This window comes from Pygocentrus nattereri, chromosome 30, assembly GCF_015220715.1.
Source record: "Pygocentrus nattereri isolate fPygNat1 chromosome 30, fPygNat1.pri, whole genome shotgun sequence".
NCBI lineage: Eukaryota > Metazoa > Chordata > Actinopteri > Characiformes > Serrasalmidae > Pygocentrus > Pygocentrus nattereri.
In genome coordinates, this window is record NC_051240.1 from 19,664,061 (window position 1) to 19,688,285 (window position 24,225).

A 24,225-nucleotide genomic window follows, 5' to 3' on the forward strand; every position below is an offset into this window, starting at 1 on the left:
TATATATTTGTGCTGAGGAAATATGATGGAAAATATGGGAAGACAGAGCTATTGCCCATGAAAAGTTCAATAAAGGTTCACCTCTGGAAATTCAAGCATTCAAGGATTCAAGGAGATTTTATTGTCATTCGCATCACATGGTACATGAGGTGGAACGAAATTAAGATCTCATGGTCCAGTTTACACCCAAGAGCTGTTATTAAAATAGATAAATAAATAGAAAGTACACAAGAGAGGGAGAGTAGGAGAGTAGGCAGTTAGCAGCAATATGAAGTCCAGAGTGCAAGTTTGCTATAGCAGCATGATATTGACTTAGAGCAGTAGATAAAGTGTCTAGATAAAGTGTCTCAGTGCGGTTTAAAGTGACAGTGCTGTTTAAAATACAGGGCTGTCTCCAAAAGTACAAAGAGAGAGCAATGGGCCTGGGTAAACATAGAACCCTGAAAACACAGATCAGCTGTCTAGAAATTTCAACGTGAAAAGAAGGGCCTCGGGATCGTAGGGATGACTCCATGCTCGTGCTTTAGCAGTCGTTGGATTTTAGCAGTCATTGTAACACTGAGTGGTTCGTTGTCTTGGGGAATTATAGATGTGCAAATATCAAAAGCTGTGCAAGAGAGAGAGAGAGAGGGAGAGAGGGAAAGGGAGAGGGAGAGAGAGAGAGAGGGAAAGGGAGAGGGAAAGAGAGAGGGAGAGAGAGAGAGAGAGAGAGAGAGAGAGAGAGGGGGAGAGAGAGAGAGAGAGAGAGAGAGGGAAAGAGAGAGGGAGAGAGAGAGGGAGAGAGAGAGAGAGAGAGAGAGAGAGAGGGAGGGAGAGGGAGAGAGAGAGGGAGAGAGAGAGAGAGGGAGAGGGAGAGAGAGAGAGAGAGGGAGAGAGAGAGAGAGAGAGGGATTGAGAGAGGGAGAGACAGAGAGAGAGAGAGAGAGAGAGAGAGAGAGAGAGAGAGAGAGAGAGAGAGAGAGAGGGAGAGAGAGGGAGAGAGGGAGAGATGGGGGTAGGGCCCTGAGTAGCTGACTTGATTCTTGATCCTTCCTGCATGACCCCACTTCCTGCCGAACACATGTGCTTATGGCTCCAGGAAGTAGTGGCTGATGGGAAAATGGCATGGCTGGCCATGGCTAGGCACGCTGTCTGTGAAATCTCTTTCAAGATGGCTTTCAAGCCCACGTCTCCGAGCGGCAGGATGTGGTCTCTTTCAAATCCAAGCAATTAGTATCAGACCCAGCCAGCTGATTCTGCAGATCATGCTCCGTTTTACAAGGAGGCTGGTGTGGATTAGTTTTGCTGTTCGGCCCAGCAGCAACTAATCAATCCCAGAGAGTTTATCTCAGAAACTCATCACAGCACTCGAAGAAAAGTCTGACTGTGGTGACTCCAGCAGTGTAAGGCCCTCTTTGTAGCTCTCTATAACCCTTTAGCACACATGGAGGCTGTTAACATGTTTCTCGGCTGTTTTGGCTGTTTACAGCTTGTGGCCGTAGCTATCCTTACAAATTGTCTTGCATGTCAGCCTCAATCCGGTTCACTGATGCTGTAACGAAGGTAATTCCGAAATCAGTTTGAGCGTTGTTTTCCCCTGTGCCCTATGCAGGGTTTTTCTCTCAGTTCTTTGCTGGTTTACACCCTGCAGTTCTGTGGCCGTGCTATAAGGGAATCTGCAGAGGCTAGGGGCCTTCGTCCCAATGAAAGCGTTCATTATGAGTGTCTTAAACCCCAAACCATAGGTCTGCACCATGCTATTTTAATAATTCTAGACTTATTTTCCTATGAACCTATATTCAGGGTGTTTCCTTGTCTCTCCTGCTTTTTCAGCTGAGCTCTATAAACCGTGCGCTCTTATTGGAGATCCCTACCGGTCTGTACTTCTGTACTGTCTGCGCAGTAGCAGAGTTCTGTCTGTCAGGCGAAGGAAACGAGATTCTTTCAGACCGAACTCTTAGGTTGGATAGCTGGAGTCCCTGTATAACAAGCATATTTATGAGTGCCTTTAGCTTCTTGACTGTGTTATTGTTATAAACATGATATAAAGGGACCCAACTAGAAAAAAAATTCCAGTGATTTTTGTAACATCAGTTTAACTAACCGAATTCACATTACCGCAACACAGTGATCCAGTCGGATTTGAGTATGCAGACATCGCCAGCCTAATCTGCATGGGTTGCCATGGTAACGACGTAGGCGCCAGTAACTATGTAGCTACAGTGGTGATGCAGATTTCCAAAGCAGATGCAGGAGGTGCAGCATCTCGACCTCCAAACTCGTAAACATTCTCTTGCATATCGCTGTTGTTGGAAGAAAACCTTTTATCTCCATTTTTGTCATTTTTCAGTTTTTGACATAATCTGAAAATGTCTGTTGCCCTTTACATTGGGTGTAAATTTCATGAAGAATGGACCAAAATAAATGACTCAAAATGTCTTGGAAATATGTCTGGTTCCATTGACTTACATTAAAAGTAAAGCCGTTTTTTCCTTCTCTTGTAAAGTTCCCATTTTTGAGAAGGTTTTATTCTGACACCAGCGACATGCATGAATCTTTGGTCGTCTCCTTTAATCTCAGCACTTCCGTTACTCTGGGTTTGACATCATCATTGTTTGTCGTGTTTCGAGTGACGCAAAATCTGATTTGAGTGGCCAGAGCATCCAGACTGAGACTGTAACAGTCCAATTGGAATTGCTTTCCAAACCACCTCAAAATGTGAAATTATCTTGTTTTTTTGGTTGTCCAGATTATCAAAAATCTATCTGGGTACAAAATGGATATGCCAGAAATCGGATTTGGGCTGGCAATATGAACAAGGCCTGAGATTTCCAGATAAATCTGTTTTTTTTGTAGCTTTTCTTTTCACTGTCTGTATACTGTTGTTCGACTTTTTAGTTTTTTTAACAAATATACTTTGAAAAATATAGTATTTAACAGTGTTTACGGCCTTACAGTGTACAAGTAAATTGAATTAAAGAGATACATTTTTCATTTTTTAATTTGTTTGAGGCTGTGTCATGAGAATGACCTGGCTGGTAAAAGGCAAAAGCTCTTTGTGGTTTAACCCGCTTACTTTAAGAACAGTGGAAGAGAATAATCAGCCTGTACTGGACAATAAACTGGACAGCCAGGCAGGGCACATCCATCCTGCTATTTTAGGCCCAAGTGGCAGCTTAGTAGACGTGTTGGTATTTCCTCTGATTGTCTGGAAGACTACCTCAGTGTTGAGAGCTGTTGTAGGCAATGTAGACACTCACACATCATGGACATTTACAATGAATGGACGGTCATATGTCGGGTACTGTACATGGATATTTACACTGAATGACTTTAGTTCTGCTGTACTGTACAAAATGTAATTATGTCGTTATAAATCCAATTATGTAGTGATTTACTTTTGGGTCGAATTCTATATTAAGATGCTCAGGTCTGCATTTCTGATTTTTGACATATGATGTTCTCTAGTAGCAAAAAGCCAAAGCCACTGTACCTACAGTATAACTTTGAAGAGGTTTTAAGAGGCTTCATGAGTTTACATTTCCTCAGTAGTAGCAATATTCTCTTTCATTTATACCTAAAAGGTTCATTCACAGCTATTATGTCATGAAACCTATTTCAGTTTCTTGATATAACTAATATAAAGAGTTTAAACTTGTCCCACCACCCGTTAACTGACAGACCCCTAGAATGACTGCGAAACTTCTTTAAGACTGAACGACCTAGTAATGCTAGACATTTGGTTGCTAGACATTAACTCAGCATCATTGGGCCGCTCAAAACATTTGGAGGAGAATGCTTAATGACAGTTCTGTTACATCAGCTAACAGAAGCCCACGCTAAGTGGTAGTGGGAGAGGGAGGACCGTCCTACCCGCCCATATAATTATGCTCTCCTGGATTCCCAGGCAGGCTGTAGCATCAAAAGGGACTGAACATGCAATCTCTTAGAGCCAACACTTACACAGCTGCACCACTCAGGAGCCCCACTATTGTGATGTCATTCTAATTTCGCTTAACCCTTGTGTGGTGTTGGGGTCTGTGGGACCCATTTTCAATGTTTATCAAAAGAAAAAATGATATGATTTATTATTATTGCAATCTCAGATTTTCTGTGAAGAACTTGCCTTCAGTGCCTTCACTCTGTTCACCCCCTAGAGGTCTCTAATAGGCGGACCGCGGTCCGAGTCCAGACCCAGACGCTGTTCTATGCAGACCTGGACCTACAACCGATAAACTGTAGAGAATTATTTCATTTCGACTGGGTGGTCCTATTTTAATCAGCATAGCTTTTTATCCTTTACGGTAGCTTTAGCGGCCTGGGAGACTCACAGACCAGACGCATGCATTGTAAATATCACGTGATGCTACTCAGCCAGTCAGATCTGTGCATTACGATGAGCACTTAGACTCGAGTGAGTGATGCGCACACAGCGTCAGAGTCAGAGGGAAGTTGTTTCACATGATGTTCTTGAAAAAGAGAAAATTGACAATAAAATTGCTGAAATATGACTGAATTGTACTACGTTTGATTTGACATGGTTTTGACTGTATAAGGTGTTGATATAACTACTAGGCTACTTCAGTGAACACTACATGGCACCTGAATCATAATACAAGGTAGACATTATGATGTTCCGGACCTTTGCATGAGAGAATTATCACTAACTGGACTTTACTGAATTTTAATTAAATACCCCTGCCCTACACATTTATATTACACATATCTTCACTCCCGCGGGGTGTGAGAGGGCTGAGGTGCTGTGTCCTTCACTCTGTTCTCCTCCTACATGGCCTGCCGTCTGTGTGTGTGTGTGTGTGTGTGTGTGTGTGTGTGAGGCTGGACAACATGGACAGGCTGCTGATTGGCTACAGCTGCTAAAGGAGAACCCTACACTCGCCACTTGTGATATTTTAAACATCTGGTATTTTATATAAACTGTTATTGATTTAATAAAACCTTTATGTGGTGGGTCCACCAGACCACTGAGTAACATACACACGAGGGTTAAAACAGCCTATTTATGTTATCTCTTAATTTTGTATTGCTTCTTTGCAGTGGCTGTGTTAGGAAGGCTACTCCTGGGACATTTGGGTGTTGTTTCTATTTGCTTGGCAGCCCAGTCTCAGGCCAAAGGGCTTTAATTAGATGTGGAATGTTGAGAATCTTATTGACTTTTTTTACTCCACGGTTTCAGAGACAGACACCCACACAACATGAAATGAGTGCAGTGTTCTCCATGTTGACTTATTGTGAAGAAGATGACTAGATTTGCTTAGGAATGTGAGAAAAGTCCCGCCGCACCTTGTGGACAAAAGTGCTTCCTAAAGGCGAGAAAACCAGAGTAAGTCATCAGGAAACGTGGAAATACAGCAGGAAACTGCCATCAACACTTAAACAAACCTCAGGATCGCTGAAACAAAGGGCGTGTTTTGGTCTGAATTCTACGGACAGTGTTTATCATGCTTTTCTGCCTTCATTGTAGTTAACGTGTATCTTTTCACAGGTGTAGAGTGAAGACGAAAGGAGAGCCAGAAAGGAGCTCATCATGTTTAAGGCAGCACAGAAGAACGGTCAAGAGAGAGGAGGGAGAGGAAGGAAAAAGGATGCAGGTAAGGAAAGATGAGTTCATGTAACATCCAGATCCAGGGACAACCAAAACTGGGCTAGTCTTGGTTTCCAAAGAAAAAATACTCTTTATTATTTAGGGCATGTTTTTTTAACACTACCATATAACTATAATTGGTGTGCTGAGAAGGTTTTGAGAAGCACAATCCCCTGATGGCGTGTATAGGCATGTGTGTTCCTGTTTAGGTTTCAGACCATGCTGCGCTCTAACTCGAGTCTTTGTACGTTCTGAATAGCCTCAGGTGGGCCGGTGTAATCCCTGTAAATGTGGCCATTCACATCAGTGCAGCGTAAATGTGAAGTTGTGTAACTGGCGTATTACTCCAACATGTGGCTGAGAGGTTCTGGAGGCAGGACCTGATTTCCTTGGGGAAATGTTTCTGGGTTTGGGTGTCTCTAATCTGAGTTGCGGAGGGTTTGCTCGGGCCACGACTTGCCTTGTGTAAAGGTTTCTACCTGTACTGAGTGAAAAACGATATCTAGACTGTACAAACATTGTAAATACCCGCACACAGACACACATGCTCTCAGTCTGTACTTATTCTAGCCTGCTGTTGGACCGTTTATCAGTCACCTGTCAGAAGCCTCGAATAGTGGCTCAACCTTTTTCAACTGTAATCGGACTTTTGCAACATTTGAAATAGGAGTGGGACATAAATAATAAACAAAAAATAATATATTGGGATACTTCAAGACTTTTTCACTACACATGATATACACCAATCACGCATGACGTTATTACCACCTCCTTGTTTTTAACGCTCATGGGGGCAGTTGTGGGCTGGAGGTAAGGGAACCAGCCCTGTGACCGGAAGGTCGCTGGTTTGATCCCCAGAGTTGACAGTATGTGACTGAAGTGCCCTTGAGCAAGGCACCTAAACCCCAATTGCTCCCTGTGCGCCATGGATAGGGCTGCCCACCGCTCCGGGCAAGTGTGCTCACTGCCCCCTAGTGTGTGTGTTCACTAGAGTGCATGTTTGTGGGTGTTTCACTGCACGACTGGGTTAAATGAAGAGGTCTGATTTCACAGTGTGCAAACACAGTGACAAATGGTTTTCAATTCATTGTCCACTTTATCAGCTCCACTTACTGTATAGCTGCACTCTGTAGTTCCACAGTTACAGACTGTAGTCCATCTGTTTCTCTGATACTTTATTAGCCCCCTTTTACCCTGTTCTTCAGTGGTCAGGACCCCCATGGACCCTCACAGAGCAGGTGTTTAAAAACTCCAGCAGCACTGCTGTATCTGAGCCACACTTACCAGCAATTATGCTTTGCATTAAAACATGTAATTAGTCAGTTAGTTAGTTCTTTAAGTACTGATGATAATCCTCCATATGCTCAGAAAAGCATATTGTGATGTGATTTATCACTACAATGATAGAATCTTGTCATATTGCCCACTGCTAATTTTAAAACACCAGCTGCCTTTTATATTGTGTGAACACTTTATGATGAATAGACCAATAGTAATGATTCAGAGTTAGTCTTAAATCTCTAAAAGCTGCACTATGTAAGATGCTTTTAGTTCAAACTGAAAGAAATAGCATTACTGAGTCGCTGCTGTGAGTCGCACTTTAAAGCCTGAAATGATCATTTAAAAGTCAGAGGTGGAGTCAGATTTCCATTTTTATGTATTAACGTCACACACACAGGTTTAATAAAAGGTTTGTCTCAGTGTTTAGGTTTCAAATGCAAAATCAAGATTTGGCGACAATGGTAGATAATTCACTTATATTTCTCTCTGAAAACTGAATACAGATAATTAATCTGCTGCATGAAGGGGTTCATAGCACAGCTAACATTGCAAAATGGTCTTCACACCTTGCATGGAATTACACATTTGCACCAAAGAGGTCTTCAAAGCCTCAAAACTTACTTAGTGTAGCTTTAGCTTACATAAAATTAATAATGTAAGCTTACAATAACTTCCTCACCCTGAAAAATTTTGGAGATACAAATGCCATGTCTGAAACGGTCGCTAATCACTATACGGAGCATTTGAAAGTCTGGAGCACTATCTAGAACACTATTATAAGGAACAGAATCTGTGATATAGTAAAGGATTTCAGACAGTGTGTCAGTGTCACTGCTGAGTTCGACTGCTCACGTGAAAAGAGCCTATTTACATCTGTAAGATCTCAAATGGCGCCTGTGGAGTCGTAACCATTGCAGCTGGGCTTGGTAATCCTACTGAGGGAATCTGCTTCTGAATCTTCAAACCAATTACTGCAGTGCATTATAGGTCTCCTGCATGTTAGGGGTACATTGTGGGATTGTTTGAGCGTGCTGGATTTTCTACACTTTGTCTTCAGACACCACTGCAAAAGAGCGACACTCCGAAGTCGTGCGCAGTTTCGGACACAGCTCAGGTTTCGTTCACAGTGAAGTAAGTGTAGCAACGTAGGATGCAGGTACATAAACATTTATGAAATGTCGAAATTGGGACGACCTGGATTTACATAACAGTGAAATAGAGCATTGGTCTGCAGAGAGTTACAAATGCAGTACTAAAGTTAATAAAGTACAAATGCTTTAAAAAAAGTAGTGTAAGACATGCATTTGGTTACTGTCCACAGCTGGTAATAACTCTGCTCCAGATGCAGACCCACTCCTGTAGAAGTCTGTCGTGGAAACTGTGGCAGTGCCTGGTGAGGCCCTGCACGGTGACCTCACTCGATTTCGGACAACGTCATGTTTCCATGACAGCAGCTACCCCGCTGTATTCACATTCAGCGCCACATCTGAGGCAGGATCCTTCCGTCTGACTGTAGCTGCACAGCTGGCCCTGATTCCGCTCCCCACAGACTCCCTCGATGGAAGAGCTCCAATTAACCTCATTCATCCTCGCTGTACTTCACCCGCTCACTCACTTTAAGTGTGTCAAGTCAAGTTTGGGAGCAAACAAACAGCACCTAACCCACATACGAAAAAGTTTCCATTTCAGATTCTGCTTTAAGCTGGCTTTCTAAAGATAATGTGAGGCTCTAGTGTTTGTTCTCTCTCAATTTTGATCCTAAATGATTTTGATTGTTGCGTAGGTCTTTATTTGAAGTGTAAATGTGTCTTACAAACACCAGCGAACTCCCTCTGGGTCTGACGCTGAGAGAAAAGCCTCGTTCGTTTAGAGACTACAGCACACGCTGTTCCACGTGCCCTCTGGTGAGCCATATTGCTCATGAACTATTCAACACACCTTATGTTGAACTGCTAGAGAGGATGCTGTCTGTCGTGTTGCTGAGTGCTGCACCAGAAGGCACGCTAATGTTTTACACGCTCCATTGTCTCTTCAGTTCTAACTTTCAATGAATGGCTTCATCAGAAATTTACACCCCTGAAAGAAACCTGTTAAGAAAATAAGCGTTCAAACAACGGATGGAGTGGAAGTCATATGTATAAATACTTACACAGAAACTGGCATAACAAATACATAACATGTTTACTGAAGGCCCAAACAGCTGGTAGATATGTTATTACAGTCCAGCGTTTTCTAATGTTCTGCTTTTGTGACTGTTTTTATGAGTCTGAAGGGTTTGCTTCAAAGCTGCTTCAGGAATGACAAAAGCTGGGTTAAATGTTAGTCTAAGTAACAATCTGGTGGTCACCAAACCTGGTCCTGGAGATCCTAGTTCCAGCAACAATCTGCCACACGCTTCAGCTGATTATCTTCTTCAGAAGTCCTTGAATGGTTGGATCAGACGCATTAGTGTAGGTTGGAAGGAATGCTGTGTTTGACTTATCTTGACAGTGTAAGGTCCTGAAAATGACCTCATCTATGCTCTCCGGGGCAAAACACTAATGACTTCTTGAAAGTGAGTACTGTTAGCAGCAAGACAGCGTGATAACGTTAGTGACATGAGTGATAATGTTCATGCTCTATTTACCTTTATACAACAGTTAGTTCCAGCCATGCAGGCTGATTGGTTGAGAGGCGTTCTAACCGTGCTGTTATTTCACCATAGCATCACAGGTTTTTCACAAACACTGTAGCTCTCCACTAAGACGATGTGTTTGATGCTCAAGACATTTGAACGTTTTTACTTCTTACTTTGCCACAAACAGAAAATGAAAATTTTAAGATCACATTTGACCAACAGCCAATTTGCTCCGACTCTGAAGATGAGACGACACTAAATTCCCAAACCATCATCACTACTGAGCAGCTTTTCAGTCGGCAGCTGTGACAGAGGAACAGGTAAACAACCTGGAATGAGCCAGAAATAAACCCAACACCTTTCACCAAACGTGTCTGATCTTCAGAGTCTGACCTCATCGGACTGAGCCAGAAAACTGACGCAATAAAAACAAAAAAGCTGCTCAGTAGTAATGCCAGTTTGGGAATTTAGTGTAAAGAGCTGGAGAGCGAACTGCTGGCTGTGCAGCGAGTGGGCGGGGTTTGTTTCTCTGACGTGTCAACAAGCTTTTTCTTAAGGAACTATATTTTGGCGGAAGGAACTGCGAACATTAAAACATTAAACGCTGCATTCACGGCCCAGTTTATTAATTTCTTACTTTATTTATTTAACTGTTGTATGAAAGCAATAGAACACTCGAGGAGGGTGTTATTGAGTATAACATCACGTCTGTGGTGATCTACAGCAACCAAATCACAGCCGTGATGTTATTTCGTGATAACATCCAACCTCGATTGTTCTATTGCTTAATTTAAAACCAACAAACTTTATGGTTAATGTTAGATTTAACCAACTCTTGTGTCTATGTTGTCTGATCTTTAGTGAAACCACTAAACTCTGTGGCCAAATGGTTTGGATATTCATCTTATGTAGCAACCATCTGGAATAGTATAGCAATGATCTAACAATACGTTAGTCACCACCTGGAATACCATAGCAATGGCCTAGCAGTGCCTTAGGCACCACCTTGGATACTATAGCAATGGCCTAGCAACATGTTAGCCACCACCTGTGATACAATAGCAATGGCCTAGCGATACCTTAGCCACCACATGGGTTATCTTAGCAATGCCTAGCAACACTTTAGCAACCACCTGGGATACAATAGCACTGACTTAGCAATATCTTAGCATCCACCTAAGACACCATAGCAATGGCCTAGCAAAATGCTTAGCAACCACCTGGGATGCCATGATTATGGCCTATCAACACCTTAACAACTACCTGGGATGCTGTAGCAACAGTCTAGCAATAACTTAGCAACCATCTAATGACCACCAAACAATGCTCTTACAACAAGCTGGAATACCATATCAACCTTGTAGCAACACCTTAGCAACTACCTGGAATTACTGTATAAACTCAACAAAAAAACAATCAACAGTGTTCTACATCTACACTGCTCAAAAAAATAAAGGGAACACTTAAACAACACAATATAACTCAGAGTAAATCAAACTTCTGTGAAATCAAACTGTCCACTTAGGAAGCAACACTGACAATCAGTTTCACAGCTGTTGTGTAAATGGAACAGACAACAGGTGGGAATTACTGGCGATTAGCAAGACACACTCAATAAAGGAGTGGTTCTGCAGGTGGGACCACAGACCACTTCTCAGCACCTTTCTGCTTTCTGGCTGATGTTTTGGTCACTTTTGAATGTTGGTGGTCTTTCACACTCGTGGTAGCAGGAGACGGACTCTACAACCCACACAAGTGGCTCAGGTAGTGCAGCTCATCCAGGATGGCACATCAATGCGAGCTGTGGCAAGAAGGTTTGCTGTGTCTGTCAGCGTAGTGTCCAGAGGCTGGAGGCGCTACCAGGAGACAGGCCAGTACACCAGGAGACGTGGAGGAGGCCGTAGGAGGGCAACAGCCCAGCAGCAGGACCGCTACCTCCGCCTTTGTGCAAGGAGGAACAGGAGGAGCTGCCAGAGCCCTGCAGCAGAATGACCTCCAGCAGGCCACAAATGTGCATGTGTCTGCACAAACAGTCAGAAACCGACTCCATGAGGATGGTATGAGGGCCCGACGTCCACAGATGGGGGTCGTGCTCACAGCCCAACACCGTGCAGGACGCTTGGCATTTGCCAGAGAACACCAGGATTGGCAAATTCTCCACTGGCGCCCTGTGATCTTCACAGATGAAAGCAGGTTCACACTGAGCACATGTGACAGACGTGACAGAGTCTGGAGACGCCGTGGAGAGCGATCTGCTGCCTGCAACATCCTTCAGCATGACCGGTTTGGCAGTGGGTCAGTAACGGTGTGGGGTGGCATTTCTTTGGAGGGCCGCTCAGCCCTCCATGTGCTCGCCAGAGGTAGCCTGACTGCCATTAGCTACCGAGATGAGATCCTCAGACCCCTTGTGAGACCATATCTGGTGCGGTTGGCCCTGGGTTCCTCCTAATGCAGGACAATGCTAGACCTCATGTGGCTGGAGTGTGTCAGCAGTTCCTACAAGATGAAGGCATTGAAGCTATGGACCGGCCCGCCCGTTCCCCAGACCTGAATCCGATTGAGCACATCTGGGACATCATGTCTCGCTCCATCCACCAACGCCACGTTGCACCACAGACTGTCCAGGAGTTGGTGGATGCTTTAGTCCAGGTCTGGGAGGAGATCCCTCAGGAGACCCTCCGCCACCTCATCAGGAGCTGCCCAGGCGTTGTAGGGAGGTCATACAGGCACGTGGAGGCCACACACAACACTGAGCCTCATTCTGACTTGTTTTAAGGACATCACATCAAAGTTGGATCAGCCTGTCGTGTGTTTTTCCACTTTAATTTTGTGTGTGACTCCAAATCCAGGACTCCACTGGTTAATACGTTTGATTTCCACTGATGATTTTTGTGATTTTGTTGTCGGCACATTCAACTTTGTACAGAACAAAGTCTTCAATGAGAATATTTCATTCATTCAGATCTAGGATGTGTTATTACAGTGTTCCCTTTATTTTTTTGAGCAGTGTACTTTAACTGTAGATACATTATTAGTTGACTTTTGTCCACAAACCTTTTCTTTTTTGTATCTGTTGGTTCCTCTGTCATTAATTTTTTACACAAGAGCAGTTAGTGTTTTTTAGCATTAAACTATGTTAAAAAAAAAGAAAAACAACAAAAATGATGGGACAAGAAGATACAAGGTTGCCAAATATACATAAATGACTCCTTGGTAAAGGGATAACAGAGACTGCCAGTAAATGAACACAGCAGGGTCGTTATTCTGACACTGCTGATCTTCTGCAGTCTATTTACTGCACTCATAAAGCCCCCTGTGTTTTTCATGAAGGCATTGCTCTGCAGCCTGAAGCAACACAGAGAAGAATGAGTGGAAACTTAGCATCTCAGTGCCAGACACCGCAGAGCCTGCTCTCAGCCGCAGGGGACGGCTCGCTGTTAGCCCGCATGGTTCACATTCAAACACATGAGGGGACTTACAGGAGTATGACCATGCTTAGCTTTACAGACTTTCACTCTCTCCTGCTGACTCACTCATTCACCTTCTCAGTCTCTCATAGGCTCACTCGTTCACTCTCCGCGTCCATTCACTCACGTATTCACACTCTCACTCACTCACTTTGTGGCTCTCTCACTTACATGGCTTCACTCGCTCGCTCCTTCTGTCTTTCTTTCTTTCTTCTCTTGTCTCTCTCACTCGCTCCCTCCCTCTCCCTCTCATTTCATTTGGCGAGACTGACCTTTTTAATCCGTTTAGAAAAAAGCTTTGTCTGGGATTTTTTTCTGCTTTCATGTATTGACATTCCGGAAATAGAGTATTGGATTTTAGCATTCTTTTGGCTTTGAACCAGCAGCTCAGTAAAGGTTGCATCCAGGGATTTAGCTGTGAAATGGAAGGCCCTGTTTGATGTCTGATAGGTGCAGAGTGATATACAGTGTACCTTTAGGGTAAGGTGATAAGTCGGGCTCTGTGTGTGTGTGTGTGTGTGTGTGTGTGTGTGTGTGTGTGTTAGTGTGTTCCAAGTCATTTTGGACCATATTTGTTGGTCCATGAAATGAAATATTTTGACAGCTACAATATATATAAAGCCTACATTCCTGGGTCATTCTACGGAAATGTCCACTTTTTATCATATCACTAGTGTTGCATATAAGAAAGGTAACACCAGTGACAGTAACACCAGAGAGAGTAACACAAGAGACAGTAACACCAGTGACAGTAACACCAGAGACAGTAGCACCAGTGACAGTAACACCAGTGACAGTAGCACCAGTGACAGTAACACCAGTGACAGTAGCACCAGTGACAGTAACGCCAAAGACAGTAACACCAGTGACATTTTTAATAAAGAATGCGTTTTACTAAACAGCTGCTACAGATCATCAAACTGCATATAGTGAATCATGGAACATCCACTAAAATATGAAATTTAATCCATCTGTGTTCTATTTATTCACAATTTCCCAAGAATAAAGTAGGTCACACCAGTGACGTCAACTAAAAGCTTCTTATGAAATCATGAGGTAAATAAGTAAATGTCTGATAACCGAAAGACACAGTAGACCATGTGCTTTTCTTCATAGATCCTCAGAAAACAGGTGAAAGGAAGTCGAGTGATATCATCAGTGTGATTATTTCACAATTAAAGAGATTTTTTGTTACACAGTAACACCAGTGACACGACTCCTGGGGACAACAGCTTTGATTATATATTATATATTTATTTGGCATTTGTGTCTTTATGTCATTTAAATTGTATATTTCATAGCCATTTATAGATTATTGTAGTTAAAATGATAGAAAAAACATTTTTACCTCAAAATATAGCCTCACCCTTTACACATGACTGTGAGGACGAGCGCTACGGTGATAATTGATTTAAAACCCAGTATTGATAGACTGAGGCTCAAGAAGGTGTAATTGTTAAAATAACTTACTGTTTTATTTTAATATATAAATATTTTGTAACGCTAGGAACGCAAACTAGAATGTTTCCATAGAATGACTCACCTGCAGTTGTATATGGTCATGTATTTTCTCTTTGTTGGGACCAAACATCGTGCGAATGATGGTAAAACATGAATTTGTTTTGTCTTGTAGAGGCATTTGGCTGGTCAAAACAAGAAAAATGCTTTTTTTGTTTTTCTTTTTTAAACAATATGCTTTTCTGAACATATGGTAGATATCGTCAGTGCTTAAAGTGCATCAACCAACTGTATGTTTCATTACAAAGGGACCATATCGAGTGGTGTCTGTATGCAATGAGGGAAATGTCTAATCATTGTGCCCAGAGATTTTGTTGGCAGTTATTAAATGTGGCACTTCTAGTGTGTTGCGTCTGTGTGTCAAAGTACTGTGATATGTAGGGGTGGGCAATATGCCACAAATATAGTATCACGATACTTAAAGACATTTTCGCCATACACAGCGCAATACATGATATTTAGTTTTTCTGGGGTTTGATAAGCCAAAACAAAAACTGCTAAACAAAGTAAATAGTGAATTTAAAAAACCTTTAAACTTTAGTAGTATATTATGAAAATGATTATAATAATGATTTTTATGTCACATTCTGTGCTGCACTTAATACATTTAAACAGGACTAATTGTGCTTTTTGTATATTATATTGAATTATGTAATGAAACTTGCAATTGATCAATGTTGTCATTGTGGTGATATCCACATATATATATATATATATATATATATATATATATATATATATTAACGCAAATGATAAACTCAGAAAAGCATATTGTGACATAATTTCTCATAATACCAATAAAATATCATCATAATGTCCACCTCTGATATGCACCATGTATGGTAAAATGTCTTTTAAGTATCATAAGATGATATTTTTGACATATTGCTCAACCCTGTCTGTGATTTTCATTTCATTTGTGTTAAATACTGTAACGCGGAGCGAGGTAGCGGACACGTGTGCGGAGGTAAGCAACTTTTATTGAGGGCAAATCCGGAATCAGGGTCATAACAGTCCAGGGTCATTGAGCCAATACGGAGAGATTGGGGTTCAGACATGACAAATAACAGACTCAAACCAAAACAGAGCTTCAAACAGCACAAACATGACGAGCAAACATAAACCAATACAGCAAACAGGGCAGGGACAAAGACCGATACAAAGGCCAGCAAAGTGCAAAGGGAAAGTAACAAAGGGAAAACGAGGGACAGGTGAAAACAATCAGGGGCGGAGTCACAAAACGAGGGGCAGGACTACAGATACCAAAACAAATGCACATGGACAGGACTGGGAGGGGCCAATCGTGACAAATATGATCGTTGTGTTCCATCATATTAATATTCTTATTTCATGGTTAAGGTCTTGTAACTGCTAGGGAAAAATTGTCCTGTTGATTTCTTCCCTGGGGTATCTTGGCAGATACAGCCAAGTTTTTATTTGAATATCGCTACTCATGCAATTTTACACCCATGACTCATGGGTATCTACAATAACCACACTAACATACACTAACAATAACACAACAACTAGCCCACACTGGAGCACCAATTTGAAAGCAATAATGAGTTAAATATTATTTTATGTCAATTTTCAAGGTATTGTTCATATAGAGTACCCGCTCCAGCTGCAGCCCTAGTTGCGCCATACTTGTTTGTGTGTATACGTGAGCATGTGTATGTGTTGGGTTTGTGGGATCTGGCTGACTGTTCTGGTCTGAGCCTACAGTGGAGTGGTTGTGTTGTGAGTAAGCGGGTCTCAGGTTTTAAACCCATTCTCAGTGTTTTCTCAGCTGTGATAGTGCCCACGTCCTGCTGACTCAGCAGTCTCTCTCTATGTCACACGACACTTGGGGGAGTTTTGTTCTGCGGAGGGACGTACACAGGCTGTCCACACCAACTGTCTTCTGACCGTTTCTCAAAGTGCAGTCTTGATTTTTTTGATGCTAAGAAAAACATTTAGTGTTAATATATGTTATAACAATGTACATCACATAACAATACTTACGAAGTACATAAGGTGTATCATAATCTGAGGTTTTCTGAAGCTGGAACAGACAAAATGTAAAGTTAAACAGTAGTGCCAGTCAGTTCTGCTCTGCTATGTTGCCGTGTGGAGGTATTACAATGCGTACAGGGGAATTGAGTGTGGAGCTCACTCAAAAACATAGAAAAGAAAAGGCGTACACATAAATACACCTGCATACAGCCTGTAATCACCTTCAGATCAATTCGGAGCATTTCACATTCACACAGCATTAGAGAAAAAAACTATTACACTCTTTTTTTGCTTGATATAGTAAACATATACTGCTTCTCATGTGTCAGGTGATTTGATTCCACACATTCAATGCTCATGAACAGACACTGTCAGTGTACATAGACTGTATGTGGGGAATCCTCAGTGCTGCAACCACAACTCTCTCCAGTGCTTTCCTTTCAGAACAAGTCATTCTCCCATACCAGACTGTCATAGAATACATTAAAATGCTCTCTGTAGTGGACCTACAGAAAGGCACATAAAAGCAAACAACTGGTAAAAATAAATTACAACAGTAGGATATTGGCATAATGAGCTGAACTCCTATTAGCTACAGGAATATGGATTTTATGTAGGTAACCAGGTTGGAGTAGAACATACTTTTGGCCACCTTCTCATAATCCCATAACAACATAATCTGTGAATTTTGACAGGAATTGGACAGATTTTTCTGAAGAATTGATTTTTTCCACCCTGAAAACTGATTTGACTTTTATCATATGTATTTTCTGATTTCTGACTTGGGTGTGATAAAATTGGCACTTGTTTTATTTTAGTCACCCTACTTTGGTACCTGCAGCACAAGTAAAAATACAAGTAAAAGTACAACCTCCATTGATACAATTAAGCTTCCTAAACCTGCTATTAAGCCTCATAAACAATTAGAGAAGTACATATTGTGGACACACACACACACACACACACACACACACACACACACACACACACACACACACACATTATCTAAGCCGCTCATCCTCCTGGGTCATTGCGGGTTCCTGGGGCCTGTACCAGCACTCATTGGGCAGAAGGCAGAAACCACCCTGGACAGTTCACCAGTCCATCACAGGGCAGGAACTCCATATACTTTCATGTAAATTCAAAATATAAAGTTTTAAGCACAGATTCTACAAAACAATATTACAGATAAAATTGCAGTGCTGATTTTTTTCTCTTCTATTTTGTAGTCAGAAATAAATTTGCCATGTTTATATATTTAAGTTGGAAAGTCTGATTAATTAAAACTATATGGAACTGTATTGAATAAATCGTGTTGTGTCGCAATTTATCAGACTTTTGTGACTAACCATGGACTTTGTTGCAGATAACCCTGCCTGTGGGGTAAGTTGTAACATGTACAATAATTTTAAACTAAATTGTTCATAAACATACACTACTCACAAAAAGTTAAGGATATTTGGAAATTTGTGGAAAACCTAAAATGTTCACGCTACAGTGATATTATATCATGAAAGTAGGGTATTTAAGTAGAAGCATGCAGTGGTGATTTCCTCATCTCAAACAATGTATTGAAACAAAAGCCCAACAAAAATGTCAGTGTCTCAATAACTCGTCATGCGCCCTTGAGCATCAATTACAGCTTGACAACGACATCTCATGCTGTTCACAGGTCGACTTATTGACTTATTGTACAGAGTTGCGAGCCTCTACACGGCGACTCAGCTGATAGGTTTCCATGGGATTCGAGTCTGGAAAGTGCAGGCTGCTCCATCTGAGGTACCCCAGTCTCCAGCAGCCGTTCCCTAATGATGCGACCTCCATGAGCTGGAGCATCGTCGTCCATGAAGATGAAATTAGGTTGTTCATGCTGAGGCACAATGACTGGATTAATGATGTTATTCAGTAGTTTGGGCCACTGGGTCACTGTACCATTCACAAAGTGTAGGGCAGTTCTGTATTGACTGGACACACCTGCCCACACTGTAACACCACCGCCGCCACCACCTCGCCGTTAAACTCCTTGTTAGAGAACAGCAAGTTGTGCAAAAAGTACTGAAACACTGAGCAGCTGGACATGTGCATTCAAAAGTTTAGAGAAGGTCACGTTAAGGTCACATGTAAACAACAATTAGAGTGCGTTTTAGGTTCATCCTGAGTTTTCACCCGAAAGCCAAATATCCCAGACTTTTTGTGAGTAGTGTATGTTCTACACAGAACATTTACTTTTTTATTAGTAGGAGAGGTGCAGGTCACTAACATCACTAAATATCACAATAATAATAATATCGGAAAAGACATGGCATTAGGTTGTAAACTACTCACCCCAACATGTTACTGTGCAGTTAATGCAGTTACTCCACAGTGGCTGTTGTTGATACAGGCTCCCTATAATTGGTCTAAATTGCCCTTTTTCAAGATGCATGTAGCTGTTCATTGGTCTAGAAGTCCTGCCGATACCCATGATGTACTCAGTAAAGCATAGTGTGGTACAGTTTATCATGATAATGATAAAATATTGTTCCATTGTCATATTTCAACCTCTGCTTCTGCTGTTCCACACGGCCTTATGCCACGAATGAAAAACGTCTGTCGGTATTTCGCTGTTGTTCATTTGAATTCTTTTTCCTTGGTTCAGGTGTCTCTTAAGGAGCAGTCTAGGAGCCAAAGGAGCTGACTTGGATGAAATTCAAGATACTTACGTTACATTCTGTGGCACTTAAACAAAGTTATGAGTCAGTTTAGGACTAATTAAGGAGCCTGTGCTCATGAAACTTTATGGCTGGTTGAAAACGGGTAAGACAGGATGTTGATTTTAAATGAGTTGCATGCCAGATGTCAGGGGTGGCAGATTGCATCAGTGCAGCAACTGCAAGCTATTCTTTTGTAAAGCTTCTCCATCATCTTGTGCAGGGACTCTACTTTAGTGTATGTAAATCACATTAAGCTGTTGTTTTCCTTCCTAGAGCTTTTCCTCTTCCCAACCATGAGAGTTGATGTGTTTCTTTAAAGAGATCCTGTTGTGTACTAACACAGCAGTTAGTACTTGATTTTATTGATAGTACTTGATGCTTGTTTTCCAGTGGAATCAATTACTTGCAATCACAGCAATATCGAGGTATGTGAGCCGATCCTTGACAAAGCATCCCTGATTAGCGACATCTGTGGCTAGAGAACATGTGTTCTAATCATAAACAGAAGGAAGTAGGGGAAGACCAAGAAAGAGAGACCCAGGCCCAATCCCATTTCTTCTTTTTACCCCTACCCCTTGTTTTTGAGTATCATCCTAACTGGTTGAAATCTTGCCCTACAAAATGGGACCCTCAAAAAAAAACAAAAAAACTACAACATTACTCCATTAACAGCTACTAGTGGTGCTCTGTAGGTGATCCAGCCCGTCTTCAGTGATAGCAGAGAAAAGGAAAGGTCAGCGACCTCAAAGCTGGGCTTTAGTTACATTTAGGGCATCAAAAGGGGGATTTTCAAAGAGGGAGATTAAGGCAATTGTTTATTATCACCCACCCCTAATTCTTTGGTGATACTGAATCTGAAGTCAGATATTCACCAGTGTCTTGTTTGAATTTTCTCGTTCCACCTTAAATGGTGCAGTGGTTACATTCTGGCACTTCAGGCGTCAGAACCGCTGGACTATTTAAGGTGGAACAGGAAGGTTAGCTAGCTGGCTACTGAAGGATTAGCATGCTATTATACTATATTTATATATTTTTATGCTTGTTATGAAGAAAACGACCATAATACACTGAAAAAACATTCAACTAAGATAAAACAGTGGTTATCGTCATTTTTAACAGAAAATTCTCACATCTGTGGGTTTCTGTAGTCGATCGCGCAGCCGTCTGGCCGTTTTTTCTTTTTTCTCATAACACTCTGGAGTGAGCCTCTGAAAAACCTTCGGTTAGAGGGGCATGTAGCCCCTACACTCCGCCCTACCCCTCTGTATCAACACAAATTATCCCACCCCAAAACACCCCAACCACATGAACGCACAAAACAGAGCTAAGGGCTAAGTGGTGGGGGCAAGGGGTGAAATGGGATTGGGCCCCTGTGTGGTGGTGACAAGAGGGAGATGAACATGATATGGTTCATTTCAACCCTTGCACATCCCAACTTTAATGACTTCCTGCTGCCTGTGGTGCTGATAGGAAGTGTTCTGTTTCCCCTGCCTTGACAATTTAGGCCACCTTGTGGGGTTAAAGGTCAGAGATGGACAAGTATCCACACACAAAGCATGAGTGTCATGTTTCACTTTTTGGTTCCATAAACTGTGATTGAACCCTCTTGGAGGCTTGAATGGTAAAAGGTCCTAGTTCTAATGGGTGGTGTGTTGTCATTTTGTAGTTCACTGTTAGATTTCCTTACAAGCTCTGGGTCTGAGACATTGTTGTCCATGGATAAAACCTCTGCTGTGCTCTGATTAACCGAGTTCCATATATATGCTGATATGTTTTGTCCTACTTACATTCTCCCCCAAATGTCCCTGTCTTTGAATTATGAGGTTGTGAAGCAGTTAATATGAGCATATCGCTGATTATATGCAAGCTAACACTTTTATGCAGCTTCATCGAAATACCCAGTGACCAGCAAGCTTGGTCAAGTGTGGTAGTCAAGTGGCTTTGGCCATAGTAAGGTCCAGTCATGCTTGTCTGTCAGCAACTTTTAGCAAACAAAATTGCATTAATTTCAGTGGAATAAACAGAATTGAGCAATTTTGTATTACAACTTTTCTGGCCAAATAATTTTAGTGTGTAAAAAATGTTAATTTTGGTGAACGTTGACATGTGAATTTGCACCCTCAGCCAAACGCACTATTGCCACAACCAGTTTATGAGGAGCCTGACCACTTCCTATAATCCCCATTATATCAAAACATGACTGCAAAACACCAGAGGGCGCCAGAGGGCGCATAGTCCTCTATGAATGGGAACAAATGGAGCTAAACTGATAAAAACGAAAAGTTAAAATAGTTTCTAATCACTCACCCAGAACTTTCCTTTTCCTAATTTTAGAGAGCAGGAAGTCGTATTTCACTAAAAAAGCAAAGAAAACTCACCTTTGTTTCCTTTTTTTCTAGAGCAAACGGGTTTTGGGCAGCAGAACGCAGGAAACATTGCAATTGGTTGGTGAGCGGAGCAGCTAATTGGCTGTTCGCGCTCACAGATGTCATGGACATACAATGAGGCGCCGTTTTAAACTCCTATAGCTCGAGTTCAGAAGCTCTTAAAAACATAACAGCAGTGCTAAAATGTTTTATGCTGTTCTGTTTCAGGAAATGATCGCATTCCTTTACATTGAAAATCTTCAAGCATTTATAAAACCACGATTTTGCTCCATCTTAACCCTCTCATTTTGGACTGACTCAGGAGCGCCCTCTAGTGTCTGAGAACCCCGGAAGACATTACAGAGTGGTACTTCTCCTCTCTACAAGTTCTCTGCTGTTGCTTTGTCTGTGCTGACCTCTGAAGGAGCAGCCTGTCATGTAGCAGCACTGAGTCTCCAAAAGGGAGGAAACGCTAATTTAATCAGTGTCTAAAGTCAAATCTTTTGACATTTTTTGCCCACTGACTGTAAATAAACACATGAAGGAGTAGAGACTGTTTTATTATTTTTACTTTTAAAACTTTACCATTTATGGTAGGCGGGTTAGCAGTGGTGGCCAAAGTACACAAATCATGTACTTGAGTTAAAGTCGAGACACCCAGGGTAAAATATTCCTCCAGTAAAAGTAGAAGTTCCTCCCTTTAGACCTCCACTTGAGTAAAAGTACTAAAGTATTTCCCTTCAAATGTACTTAAGTATAAAGTAAAAGTACTAAAAGAGTAATTCTGGCTCTGATGTCCTGTTATCATTTTTATAACCAGACTGGCTTCATGAACTCATTTCAGGTGAAAGTCCTCCAGCGTCTCTCTTGGTAAACCAGTCTTTTAATAGAACGTCATTAATTAGTGACGCTGACGTCTATTAAAATGATCAGAAGCACAAAACACTGAAGGTAAACAGTTTCCATCAGGGAGAACCGAGTGGCTCTGAAATCACTTTTTACACACAAGCAAAGTTTCAGTTTCAGATTTCTTTACAACTTAGTTCCAAGTTTAAGTTGAATAAAAACTGGCTTTAAACTCAGGATCACAGATGAGCTCCTTTACTATGTTGATCTGTAGGCGTCTGTTCATAAACATAAACCAGCCCAAACTCATTTACTATAAAATGAAATGGTGTTTGTAGAAATTCAGAAAAAAGCTGCGTCAGTCTCGACTGCATATGTGGACATATTTCTATATTGAGCTCTATTTACACAAAGTTAGGTTAGTTCATCATTTATGTTGAACAGACTCTCCCAAAGTTTTACGCTGCTGCGCTGACGTTGAACCGCGTGCTGCACTGGGTCGGTATGACCGACAGGTCAAAACCAGCTCTAAACAAAGTGACCGCTGGGCCCTGATTGGTGCTCTGGCTTTGCGCTTCTTTCGTTTTGACATGTTACGTTTTTATACACACAGAAACCAAAAGGAACGACAGATTTCTCAAAATGCAGGAGGAAAAAGTCGGATATTAGACTCTGAAATGTAGTGGAGTGAAAGGAGAAAGTCGCCCAAAATGGAAATACTTAAGTAAAGTACAGATACACCAAAAAAGTACTTAAGTACAGTAACGAATTACATTTACTTAGTTACTGTCCACCACTGCGGGTTAGCCAGCTTGCTAACTGTGATGTCAGCTCCGGTGCAGCCGTTAGTTTCTTTGCTATAGATCAGCGTGCAGCAGTGTGCTGTGGTGAGGCTTATTATCTGATATTCACATTCACTTTTGTGTTTCTACTTTTCATGGTAGGTGAGTTAGCCAGCTTGCTAACTGCTTTGTTAGATCTTTGCCAAACTGCAGTTGAATACATGTCACACCACTGCCATGAATCCCGCTAGTGCCCAACACTGCCTGAACCAACATTTAATCTTTACTCTTTCTGCCTCGGTCACACCTGTTTAGCAAAGCAACTCAAACTGCAAATGTCCAGTGTAAACTACAACTATTAGGTACAGCTGGAGTAGCTCATGCTGTTATGAAATAGTGTTAAAGTGGTGGACAGTGAGCTCCTAATTTAAAGGAGAAAAATAGCTTAGACCATAAGTCCTTTATTTAGGCGTCATTGACAACAACATGATACATGACCTCAGACTTCTGCAGCTCAGACGTTGGCAGGCGTATTGCTCGTCTTCACTTTTTTCCGCCCCGTTTTCTTTGCCTTTTCTTTGTCTTTTCCACCCTTTGCCATCTGTTGGCTTGAATTGACATCATCCCCCATTCTTCAGTCTAACTGTTGCCTGCTGCCAAAGTCACAGGCAAGCTGAAGTCAATTCCTCTTTCTTTGGGAACCAGGCCCAGGTTAGATCTTGTCTCGACGGCCCACAGGTGGAGTTTTCCGAGCTGTCTGAGGCTTTTCTTTGATGGTCTAAGGTGTGTGTGAGGGTGTTGTAAGGGAACGTGAAAACACACATCACAGGCTGTGGGTTCGTCTGGGCTATTCCTGACACATTCCAGGCTCTCCAGACTTTCTGCTCCTTTGCAGCATAAGTTCCTCTTTCACGGCGATCTGGAGAAGAATTCTGTGAAATTCAACACAAAATCCAACAAACCGCTGATTTTCTCAGCACATCGGATCAAGTCTGATGTTCACTGAGAACTAAAAAGTCAGACTAGTAATCTCTTTGTTTCACTGCAAATGTTTTTGTCCCATTTGATCTGTCCAG

The 24,225-nt window shown here is 41.9% G+C and overlaps 1 protein-coding gene across 3 annotated transcripts in view; it reads left to right on the forward strand.

Annotated features, from left to right (window-relative positions):
• Positions 1-24,225, forward strand: part of tanc1a (tetratricopeptide repeat, ankyrin repeat and coiled-coil containing 1a) — a 148,960-nt gene that overhangs the window by 33,004 nt on the left and 91,731 nt on the right. For all 3 annotated transcript variants that reach the window (XM_037536563.1, XM_037536565.1, XM_037536564.1), the window contains exon 2: positions 5,486-5,591. In XM_037536563.1, the coding sequence (XP_037392460.1) occupies positions 5,528-5,591 (64 nt within the window). In that variant the 5' untranslated portion in view covers positions 5,486-5,527. The remainder of the gene's footprint in view (positions 1-5,485; positions 5,592-24,225) is intronic.